The sequence below is a fragment of the Staurois parvus genome, unplaced genomic scaffold (assembly GCF_062004578.1).
Source record: "Staurois parvus isolate SC_StPar_1 unplaced genomic scaffold, SC_StPar_1.0 ptg000275l, whole genome shotgun sequence".
Lineage (NCBI taxonomy): Eukaryota > Metazoa > Chordata > Amphibia > Anura > Ranidae > Staurois > Staurois parvus.
The window spans coordinates 4,152,012-4,164,331 of NW_028318071.1; the positions used below are offsets into that span (position 1 = coordinate 4,152,012).

The 12,320-nt window shown below is 40.1% G+C and overlaps 1 protein-coding gene across 1 annotated transcript in view; it reads right to left on the reverse strand.

Moving 5' to 3' along the window:
• Positions 1–318: 318 nt before the first annotated feature.
• PLA2G15 (phospholipase A2 group XV) overlaps positions 319–12,320 on the reverse strand; it is a 118,872-nt gene continuing 106,870 nt past the window's right edge. The window contains exons 4-6 of the mRNA XM_089681668.1: positions 11,739–11,837; positions 7,935–8,159; positions 319–6,412 (exon numbers count right to left, since the gene is read on the reverse strand). Of these exons, the coding sequence (XP_089537794.1) occupies positions 5,901–6,412; positions 7,935–8,159; positions 11,739–11,837 (836 nt within the window). The 3' untranslated portion in view covers positions 319–5,900. The remainder of the gene's footprint in view (positions 6,413–7,934; positions 8,160–11,738; positions 11,838–12,320) is intronic.

The window sequence follows — 12,320 nt, forward strand, 5'->3', positions numbered from 1 at the left end:
CAAAGTGGGTGGGGGGTTATAGGAGTGTGCACTAGGGCCCACCCTAGCAAAGTTCTTTGTCGGTGTGTCAGTGTCCGGTCACCTGAGGGTTGACTGTATATAACCTACGATCTATGACTACAGCACTATGTCCTGTACTGTATAATCATGATAAATTATTAAAAAAAAATGTAGAGCTTATAGCATAGAAAGAAATATATACAAAAACACTATACATTATTTTTAAGTGTTACACATGACTAAAACGAATGGGATATTTAAACTATCCAGAGTAACTACAACAAGGCACTTACCAGGTACATATGCAATAAGCAGAAAAAGTTTTTCAATATTTATTATATTAGAAAAAGGGAATAAGACACAAAAACACTTCAACTTTAAAAATTAGAATCTCCGAAACAAAAAACACAGAATTCAATAGAAGAAAATGGTAGAAGTATATAAATTTGGCAGTCTGAGCTTTAAAAATCACCTTTTTTTTCCCCTTTAAATTATGTCCTTCAATCTACTGTAAAAGAAAAATTGACGATACCATATACTATAAAATATGTCACATATCTTATAAATACTAAAGTGCAAATGCAGGCTACAACTTACAAATCTTAAAATGCCCCCCCGCTCCTAAGAACTATGCTGACTAACTTGGTAAGAAAGATGTACTGTATATACAGGTGAAACTCGAAAAATTAGAATATTGTGCAAAAGTTCATTTATTTCAGTCATGCAACTTAAAAGGTGAAACTAATATACAGTATGAGGTAGATTCATTACATGCAAAGCAAGATAGTTCAAGCCCTGATTTGTCATAATTGTGATGATTATGGCTTACAGCTCATGAAAACCCCAAATCCACAATCTCAGAAAATTAGAATATTGTGAAAAGGTGCAATATTCTCGGCTCAAAGTGCCCCACTCTAATCAGCTATTTAAGCCATAACACCTGCAAAGGGTTCCCGAGCCTTTAAATGGTCTCTCAGTCTGGTTCAGTAGCAATCACAATCATGGGAAAGACTGCTGACCTGACAGCTGTGCAGAAAACCATCACTTACACCCTCCATAAGGAGGGAAAGCCTCAAAAGGTAATTGCAAAAGAAGTTGGATGTTCCCAAAGTGCTGTATCAAAGCATATTAATGGAAAGTTATGTGGAAGGGAAAAGTGTGGAAGAAAAAAGGTGCACAAGCAGCAGGGATGACCGCAGCCTGGAGAGAATTGTCAGGAAAAGGCCATTCAAAAGTGTTGGGGGCTTTCACAAGGAATGGACTAAGGCTGGAGTCAGTGCATCAAGAGCCACCACACACAGACGGATCCTGGACATGGGCTTCAAATGTCGTATTCCTCTTGTCAAGCCGCTCCTGAACAACAAACAACGTCAGAAGCGTCTTACCTGGGCTAAAGAAAAACAGACCTGGTCTGTTGCTCAGTGGTCCAAAGTCCTCTTTTCTGATGAGAGCAACTTTTGCATCTCATTTGGAAACCAAGGACCCAGAGTATGGAGGAAGAATGGAGAGGCACACACTGCAAGATGCTTGAAGTCCAGTATGAAGTTTCCACAGTGTGTTGATTTGGGGAGCCATGTCATCTGCTGGTGTTGGTCCATTGTGCTCTTCATTAAGTCCAGGGTCAACGCAGCCGTCTACCAGGAGATTTTGGAGCACTTCATGCTTCCTTCCGCAGACGAGCTTTATGGGGATATTGACTTCATTTTCCAGCAGGACTTGGCACCTGCCCACACTGCCAAAAGCACCAAAACCTGGTTCAATGACTGTGGGATTACTTTGCTTGATTGGCCAGCAAACTCGCCGGACCTGAACCCCATAGAGAATCTATGGGGCATTGCCAAGAGAAAGAGGAGAGACATGAGACCAAACAATGCAGAAGAACAGCCGCTATTGAAGCATCCAGGTCTTCCATAACACCTCAGCAGTGCCACAGGCTGATAGCTTCCATGCCACGCCGCACTGAGGTAGTAATTACTGCAAAAGGGGCCCAAACCAAGTACTAAGTAGATATGCATGCTTATACTTTTCAGAGGTCCGATATTGTTCTATGTACAATCCTTGTTTTATTGATTGCATGTAATATTCTAATTTTCTGAGATTGTGGATTTGGGGGTTTCAAGAGCTGTAAGCCATAATCATCACAATTATGACAAATCACAGCTTGAACTGTCTTGCTTTGCATGTAATGAGTCTATCTCATATATTAGTTTCACCTTTTACGTTGCATTACTGAAATAAATGAACTTTTGCACGATATTCTAATTTTTCGAGTTTCACCTGTACTTACCTGTTTTCAGGCTGCTCCAGTATGGTTACGTGATCTGACTTCCCTTTGCCAGCCAGCAGCAACTTACACTGGGGAGATCACATGGTTAGACTGGAGCAGCCTGAAAACAGGTATGTATATACATCTTTTATACGGATTTGTCATTTCATAAAAAGGGGGGGGGGGGCATTTTTAAGATTGCCTAGGTATAGCCTGGAATTCCACTTTAACTAAATTGCTCCTTACTTAGGGGTGCCATATACACTTAAGGCAGACAGATGTTTGTGAAATTGTCTCATCATTAAACCTGTCAAGACCTGAAGAAAACATCTATATGTCATAATTGTGTACTGGTGTATGTGTAGTTTACAATTTCCTTCCTCTTTGGTGCCTATTACATATTTGCCAATAAGCTGGAAGCCCTATAGGTTGCATGTGAAGCTTGGATAGGGCATATATGAGTCTGTACCTAAGATCTAGTAAATATTATTGAGAACAGATAAAATACCCACTCCCTTACCTTGTTCTCTTAAGATCAGTTGCATCACTTTTCAAATTGTGTATGGCTGACTCTGTTGCTGCACTGCAGTTCTGTATTTATTTTCTAAATGACACATGGTCATCAACATGGAAGTTACCGTATTTTTCGCTCCAAAGACACACTTTTTTCTCCCCCAAAAAAGGGGGGAAAATGTCAGTGCGTCTTATGGAGCGAATATTGAGCGGCCGGTCCGGTATTTTCACCACCGCCGTGTCAGAATACCGGGCCAGCCGCTCAGCTCTGCAGTGGGACCTTACCTGTTCCTCTATCCAGCGGCACGCTGTCTTCCCGGCTTCTGTAGTGTGCGTGACAGCCGGGTGCCAAGTGCGCATGAAGCGGTGCTCTTTGTGAATGGTAAGGCGGTACCTGGGACACATGACAGATCCCAGAAGTCGCCGGACCAATCACAAAGCGCAGCGCTTCTCGCTCATGCGCACTGGGCATCCGGCTGTCCGCCGAGCGCCTACACTACAGAAGCCGGGAAGACAGCGCGCGGCGGATAGAGGAACAGGTAAGATCAAAGAACAACTCCGCGGAAGTAAGTGCGGGTACCTGTCAAATTCAGGTACCCGCTCCCCCCCTCCCCAAAGGTCAGCAGTCATCTCCTGTACTGTGTCCGCAGTCTCTGGTCATCTCCTGTACTCTGTCCGCCGTCTCTGGTCATCCCCTGTACTCTGTCCGCCGTCTCTGGTCATCCCCTGTACTGTGTCCGCAGTCTCTGGTCATCCCCTGTACTGTGTCCGCAGTCTCTGGTCATCCCCTGTACTGTGTCCGCAGTCTCTGGTCATCCCCTGTACTGTGTCCGCAGTCTCTGGTCATCTCCTGTACTGTGTCCGCAGTCTCTGGTCATCTCCTGTACTGTGTCCGCAGTCTCTGGTCATCTCCTGTACTGTGTCCGCAGTCTCTGGTCATCTCCTGTACTGTGTCCGCAGTCTCTGGTCATCTCCTGTACTGTGTCCGCAGTCTCTGGTCATCTCCTGTACTGTGTCCGCAGTCTCTGACCATCTCCTGTACTGTGTCCGCAGTCTCTGACCATCTCCTGTACTGTGTCCGCAGTCTCTGACCATCTCCTGTACTGTGTCCGCAGTCTCTGACCATCTCCTGTACTGTGTCCGCAGTCTCTGACCATCTCCTGTACTGTGTCCGCAGTCTCTGACCATCTCCTGTACGGTGTCCGCAGTCTCTGACCATCTCCTGTACGGTGTCCGCAGTCTCTGACCATCTCCTGTACGGTGTCCGCAGTCTCTGACCATCTCCTGTACTGTGTCCGCAGTCTCTGGTCATCTCCTGTACTATGTCTGCAGTCCATTAGTTCAGAATTTTTTTTCCTGTTTTCTGCCTCTAAAACCTAGGTGCGTCTTTTGGTCAGGTGCGTCTTATGGAGCGAAAAATAAGGTACTTTTTTTTTTTTTTTTTTATGAAAATATACAGTCAGGTCCATAAATATTGGGACAGGAAAGGAAAGATGGAAAATGCCCATCATCTTAAACTTGAAAGGGCATCCATCAGTTTCAAAAAGATTAGCCTTTTAGTTATTATTCACAAAAAAACAAGGTTGCATTTTACAGTTAAATGCCACAAACATTGTAGTTTTAATGTCACTAACTGTACACCTTTAGCTTACTAATGATGAACTTCTATACTTTAGTTATAGAAGTATAGCCAAAGCGCTTTAGACTATACTTCTCCTCAATTTCATAACTAAGTGCACTCCTGTGACCCAGATTCAGCTGATACCGGATAAGGCCTGCTGTGAACTGATGTGACAGAGCCACTCTAGATTTAGGTGGGCACTTTTATATGATATCTTTTGGGAACTTAGCTTTTGCTGGCACAATCATGTTTTTTTTGTAAACTAAGTTAGGAGTAAATTTGTCACATATTTATAGAGGTACAGTAGCACTGTTTTTTTCACATTTCATATTTTATCCTTGTGTGCACTAAGAGGGGAGCACATTGAAACAACAGCTGGGATTACTATTTAATATCTTACCCACAGCACAGGTAACAACTTTCTCTGCTCATTGTATACCAAGAACTAAGCAATCAGCTGTCATGTGATCGCTCAGTTATTGGTGTTAAAACCAGTGGCGGACATATGCAGTATTGGATTGATGCTGCACCCACATAGGTATGTATTTCTTTTTTAATCCTGTACTTCTTTTTTAAATTCAACACAAGTAAATCAGAATGTGCATGTGCTAGTTTTATGACAACCATAATATATACTATAGGTCAAAGCTGTGCCCAATTCAATTTAAAATGAAATATGTCACAACAATCAAGGGGTTAAAACAGGTCCATAGTAAGTGGTGTTCTCTCTGGTCCAAAAGCTGACCTTCACCATTTTTGACAATGTAGTGAACCACAAAGCACGGTAGTGCTGTATCTTGTGCTGTGGTGAGCAGAAATGCAGATGTTTGGATTTTAGAGTGTAATCAATGAAAATAAAAACGTTGAAGGTAAGTTACTGCAACACAAGTCTCAAAGGAGGCCTGAAGGTTGATGTTAAATGGGTGACTGTAGTATCACGTAATCCATTCTGTTAAGTGGTACTCTCACCACAGCCTCCTCCTTCTGGTATTTTTTTCCCCCAACTTTCAAGGTTGTAATGTACATGTGAAAAAATAGCAAACTTAGTTCAACTACTGCAGATGTAAAATGGAAGGGCAAATCCCGTTTTCAGTAAAACAGCAATTTTCGTATTAAGTCATAAGTTATAATAAAGAAAACATTTATGTGTAGCCAATTATTTCTATATTTTAAAAATTAAAAGTATGGATAAAGGCATGCAGTGGCCAAACAGTAAACATTTCTGAAATTATAATGAAATATGAATACACCCAAACTATTTCTTTAGTTATAATAACATTTGTCTGCTCTGCATATACAGAACATAGGTGAAATGTGCTGGAAATTGTGCAAAGTAAAACTCAAAAAATGGCTTAATAATGTTTGGGTAAACTGTACATAAATGCATTACTGGTAACCTTCAAAGTCCTCAGTTATAACCACTTAAACAGATGAAAGACAGCCCAAAAATCCTTTCAATATACTGAGATGGCAGATTACAATGTTTTTAGGCACAGTAGGCTATATACCTAGAAGGACCATCTTGATGTAAGATATGGTGGTCATATTTGACAGCATTGCAATGTGTTCATTACCCAGCAGCTCCACTAAAGATACTTTCTGTTTCTGCTTGCCTACCCACTTACGACACTGTAAGGCACTTTCTATATTAACTGTTCCATCTCCAGGTCCATATATTATGTTTGGGTCTTTGTCTGGGAAAGTATCATACTGGAACGAATCAGGAGTGTCCACTTCATTACCATAAAGACAGTGTACAGGAACTCCAGGAGGTGTAAGAGATGATATTATTTCCTCAGTCTCTTTCCTCATGACCCAACCTTCTGGAAAGCCAATGTCATTATAAAACTTCTGGTAGTCCTGCAGTGTGTAGTTTGCACTGTGTGTCCTTACAAATACTTTGTCAGGGGACCACGTGTTACTGTACGGAAGTAGCCAACTGGTAGATACTGCTGAGCGCTGCTGGTCACGAATCCGTAATGAACTGATTACTGGAATTCTGTTGTTATCTCCTATAATGTAGATATTAAGTGTAAAAATTAATAAACTTTATAAGGGTATATGTACAAATAAGAAAAAACAACAGTTAATATTTACTGTGCAGGAAAGTCTGAACTTATAGAAGTTTTATAGCTGAACTCCAAGAAAAATGCTAAAGACACAAATTAAAAATAACTGCTTTACTTGGTAAAGGATTTGTATTTTTGTCCATCTAGCTGTGAAATTTACAGAGCTCAGTCACACAACACAGCCCTGTCTGGCAGGGGAGAACACATGATTTTTCTCTGCTGCAGTTCATTATAGTTTCAGGTCTCCCTTACAACCCCACCCTGTGACTGGAAAGTGAAAGAAGAAGCAGCAAACCAAAAAGATCATCTGTCACCCTGTTCTCACCTCCTACCAGCATGCCCCTTGCACTGCACTACAACTGATTGGCTTCCTTGCATTTTTTTCTTCCTTCCCCAAGTATAAGTTCTTCTGCATAAGGACTGTAGAAGTCTGATGCCAAGTCAAATTCAAGCACTAACACTGTTTGCAATAAAACTACATTTAGGAATGTATTAAAGCTGCATTAATTTGTGTGTGTATAAATATAAATGCGCCTAAAGTTCAGCTTAAACTATAACGAAAGGCAAAATTATTATTTTTTGTTTGGTTTTAGATATTGGTTTGTCCCTAGAACAGTAAAAAGGAGGGGAAATCTTCCAATTGGGAAACTAGCTTTGGTGACAACCAGTGATTCCCTCTGTTTGGAGGGATTTTACTCTCATTTCCTGTTTTGGTTGGGGGATAGGAAGTGAAGGAAAATCTCCCCACTGAGACACATATGGCAGAAAAACCTAATAGGGGCTATAACCCTCCTATACTCTACCCCCCTCCAAAATAAAAAATGGAAAAAAAATGTTTTGCCTTTAGTTCTACTAAATGTACCTGACATATACGTTTTTGGGTCCATGCACACGGGAATGATGCATGAATGCGGATCTTCCTGGCAGAAAGTCCCTGTGTAAAAAATGTGGGGATGGTCTGTGCTTGCATTTATAGCATAATCTACTATTCAAAGTTGAGGTGTCGCTAACACACGTAAGCAAAGCTAAGGGCCATTCCCACCCACAGACGGAAGTGTTATAAATGCTAATATCTCTACATTATTTTTATGCATACAATTTATTTTTCATATTGATATTGACTACATATCTGAAGCGTATGTCACACTCCCAGTATAACTTATATTTCTGATGCTGTACATGAATGTGATACAATTTTTATTTCCATTCTCTCATGTAAATTTTTTTTTTTGTGTGTACAATAATAAAATGATAGGTTTTTAATATATTCTTGTGACCAGTAAAGCAGATGTTTCTTTTCTTTTTTTTTCCCCTGATCTAAATGTGGCACTAGATAAAAGCAAGATACCTTAAAGACACATTTTAAATTACTACTATCTGAGTGCATATGCCAGTTTAGAAGTCTTTTGAATAAATTGTATGATTACTTTGGAGCAGCTTTTAAAGAATTAAATTTCATACTGACCTGAAGCAAGAACTCGCATTGTTTTAGATACTCCACCCCAAGGAGCACCAAGAGCCACAAAAGAATGAATGTATTTGTCCTTCCAGTTTTGCGTCTGATGGTTAAGGAAATAAAGTGTATACAGGTTTCCCATACTGTGTGCAATGAGTGCCACAGGGCTCTTGTAGGTTTCAAACATAGTTTCTATAAGCTTCTCTAAAGCTTCAAAGTATTCGGTGTTCTCATCTGGATAAGAGAAAATAGAATTAATTTGCCAATACTTGGATTCATTCTTTAACCTGCCTTCTTCCATCCTTTTTATTGTTCCCTTTTTATGAACAAAGTGGATGCAACAGCTATACTGCTGACTTTCCTTGTCCATCACTATATATCTCTTTTATCATGACTTGCTGGATATCAGACCAGAACATACTATCATAATACTACAGGTAAACCTGTATGAACGCTTCGGTTAACATAATTTTCGGTTTACTAATAAAAATCCATTGAAAATAATGCCTCGGTTTACAAATTTTTTTCGCAATATGAACGGATTAATTGGTTTTCAATGCATTTACGAATTAATTTTTAATCATGTCCCTGTGCAGTATTTATGCCTTTAAGGTACACTTTATAAAGAGCTTTGAACAGATAAAAGACTTTTTTTTCACTTTTTTCTGACCTCCGGAACAGATTAATTGGTTTTCAATGCATTCCTATGGGAAACCGTGTTTCGGTTTACGAATTTTTCGCAATATGAAAAGTCCCACAGAATGCATTCAATTCGTAAACCGAGGTAAGACTGTATTTACAAAGCTCTTAAGAAAGTACTACTTATCACAATTTTAACTGTAAGCAAGTTTTGTCAAATAAAATGTAAGCAACTAGCATCCCATTAAAATGAGGTTATAATGACATGAAGAGAAATGTGCTACTTAGCAGGCCTGTGGCAGTCTCATTAAATGTTGGGGATCGGTGCGTGTTTTTGGCAAAGAGAAAGGAACTTATTTTCCATGTTTCTTGTGCATAGGTCAGCACACTGAAATAATGGGCTGCTCTACACTCGCTGAGCAGAAACGCACCTGTGCTTGGTTTCAACTGTACAAGTAACAAACCTTAGTTTAAACACAGTAGCAATAAAAATAAACATAAAAAAATCAGTGCAAGAATAATACCAGTGAAACTCAAAAAATTAGAATATTGTGCAAAAGTTCATTTATTTCAGTAATGCAACTTAAAAGGTGAAACTAATATATGAGATAGACTCATTACATGCAAAGCAAGATAGTTCAAGCCGTGATTTGTCATAATTGTGATGATTATGGCTTACAGCTCATGAAAACCCAAAATCCACAATCTCAGAAAATTAGAATATTGTGAAAAGGCTCAAAGTATCCCACTCTAATCAGCTAATTAAGCCATAACACCTGCAAAGGGTTTCTGAGCCTTTAAATGGTCTCTCAGTCTGGTTCAGTAGGAATCACAATCATGGGAAAGACTGCTGACCTGACAGTTGTGCAGAAAACCATCATTGACACCCTCCATAAGGAGGGAAAGCCTCAAAAGGTAATTGCAAAAGAAGCTGGATGTTCCCAAAGTGCTGTATCAAAGCACATTAATAAAAAGTTATGTGGAAGGGAAAAGCGTGGAAGAAAAAGGTGCAAAAGCAGCAGGGATGACTACAGCCTGGAGAGGATTGACAGGAAAAGGCCATTCAAAAGTGTTGGGGACTTTCACAAGGAGTGGACTGAGGCTGGAGTCAGTGCATCAAGAGCCACCACACAGAGACAGATCCTGGACATGGGCTTCAAATGTCGTATTCCTCTTGTCAAGCCGCTCCTGAACAACAAACAACGTCAGAAGCGTCTTACCTGGGCTAAAGAAATACAGACCTGGTCTGTTGCTCAGTTGTCCAAAGTCCTCTTTTCTGATTTTCTGATGAGAGCAACTTTTGCATCTCATTTGGAAACCAAGGACCCAGAGTATGGAGGAAGAATGGAGAGGCACACACTGCAAGATGCTTGAAGTCCAGTGTGAAGTTTCCACAGGCTGTGTTGATTTGGGGAGGCATGTCATCTGCTGGTGTTGGTCCACTGTGCTTCATTACGTCCAGGGTCAACGCAGCCATCTACCAGGTGATTTTGGAGCACTTCATGCTTCCTTCCGCAGACTAGCTTTATGGGGATGCGGACTTAATTTTCAGCAGAATTTGGCACCTGCCCACACTGCCAAAAGCACCAAAACCTGGTTTAATGACTGTGGGATTGCTGTGCTTGATTGGCCAGCAAACTCGCCTGACCTGAACCCCATAGAGAATCTATGGGGCATTGCCAAGAGAAAGAGGAGAGACATGAGACCAAACAATGCAGAAGAGCTGAAGGTCGCTATTGAAGCATCCTGGTCTTCTATAACACCTCAGCAGTGCCACAGGCTGATAGCTTCCATGCCACGCCGCATTGAAGCAGTAATTGCTGCAAAAGGGGCCCTAACCACGTACTGAGTACATATGCATGCTTATACTTTTCAGAGGTCCCATATTGTTCTATGTACAATCCTTGTTTTATTGATTGCATGTAATATTCTAATTTTCTGAGATTGTGGATTTGGGGTTTTCATGAGCTGTAAGCCATAATCATCACAATTATGACAAATCACAGCATGAACTATCTTGCTTTGTATGTAATGAGTCTATCTCATTAGATTAGTTTCACCTTTTAAGTTGCATTACTGAAATAAATGAACTTTTGCACGATATTCTAATTTTTCGAGTTACACCTGTAAGTTACAGTCCATAGGATGCGTCCCTTGTGCTGAATGCCTCTTCTTTTAGTTGAAATCCTCCACCATACATGCCCACTTACCCACATAATCTTCCAGTAATATGGGGGTTGATACAACTAAGGGGCTCTCACAGGCTCCCATGAAGAGCCCAACTATGCCTGTCCTGTCTATCACAGAAGCCATATTAGAGCTTCTATGAATGAAACAGAATCTAAGACAATAGGGTTGACAGATGAGTTATAGGTCCTTTCTCATTCATAGATCACATTTCATTCACAGAAGCTGTAGTACAACTTCTATGAATGGAACAGTTGGGCAGAAAGTGTGGTCATAGTCAAGCTCTCTCGATGAGAGCTTCTGCCAGCTCCTTAGTTATATTGACCCCTGCTACACCAAACAATTATGGAGACAGGGGGCATCCATGGAGGAGGATTTAATCTTAAAGAAGAGGCATCAGTACAAGAAACACAACCTACTGATTGTACGTAGTGGTTATACGCAGTGAGAGAGAAAGTGTCCACTATCTAAGCAAGCTCTTATTTAAGCTTTGAGCATTTCAATACTATCACATAAGTTTCAATTTTCTCCCTGTCCAGGAAACCTACTTTTCTGAAAACTAGGTTTTCCCTATAATGATGGGAAATATTTTCTCCTCTGGTGAATCAAAAGGTTAAAAAAAAAATGTTTTGAAAGAAGATTACATTGAACACTATATTTTAGTTAAGGGAGAGTTTTAGGATTTCTTGGTTACCTCAATATCATAATGCACATACAATTTGTGACAAGTCCAGAGTTTCTGGTCTTTACTTTCACATGTGGAGATTTAAAGGTTGCTTTAGATAAATCTTCCTATTGCAAACCAACTTTACGCCATAACAGGTATCCATCAAAGTCTTTACTAAAAGGAACATCAACTCTTATCTAAACCATGTCTGGAATATGCTAGCTTCTAACCATGCACAACGTAAAACAAAACAAAATGTAATTTTGTTTGTATTTAGGTGTAAAAAAAAAAAAAAAAAAAAAAAAAAAAAAAAAACTTACTTGGAGCTTTTCGCCAGTCGTAAGGAGCACCTCTTATGTCTGCATCACGTGTGTACCCCCAATCAACCATACTCTGAACAAGTGTGTGGAAATATATTCCTAAAAAAAATTTGCAAGGATTGTAGATTAAAAGAAACCTGTACTAAAAGAAATACAAGAGCTGGCAATCTAACCTTCTTCTAAGAATTCTAATTGTCTGGTTGTCTTTGCTTTCAGTGCTTTGAGCCAAAAACCCAGAAACTTATCTGTACACCTGTTACAAATCAGTTCATCGTGGTATTGAAGGCAATGTATTGGTTTGAAAGCCAGACAACCACGATTTTCAGAAAGAAAGGAAAGCAATGGCAGCCGTTATTCTGTAAAAACGGGTTTCCTTTGAATCAAAATATTAAAACATTATTGCTAAATATGTGCCAGTCATGACTCCATCTCTCCTAAATAAAACATCTGTCACAATGACCTATGCCAAACTAATGACCTTAATATTGGAAAAAGTCAAAGTGGTTCCTCAGCACTAAGAGCTCATTCACACTTGTGCGACCTGCCATGCGACTTTGGTGTCCAAAAGTGACATGACATGTC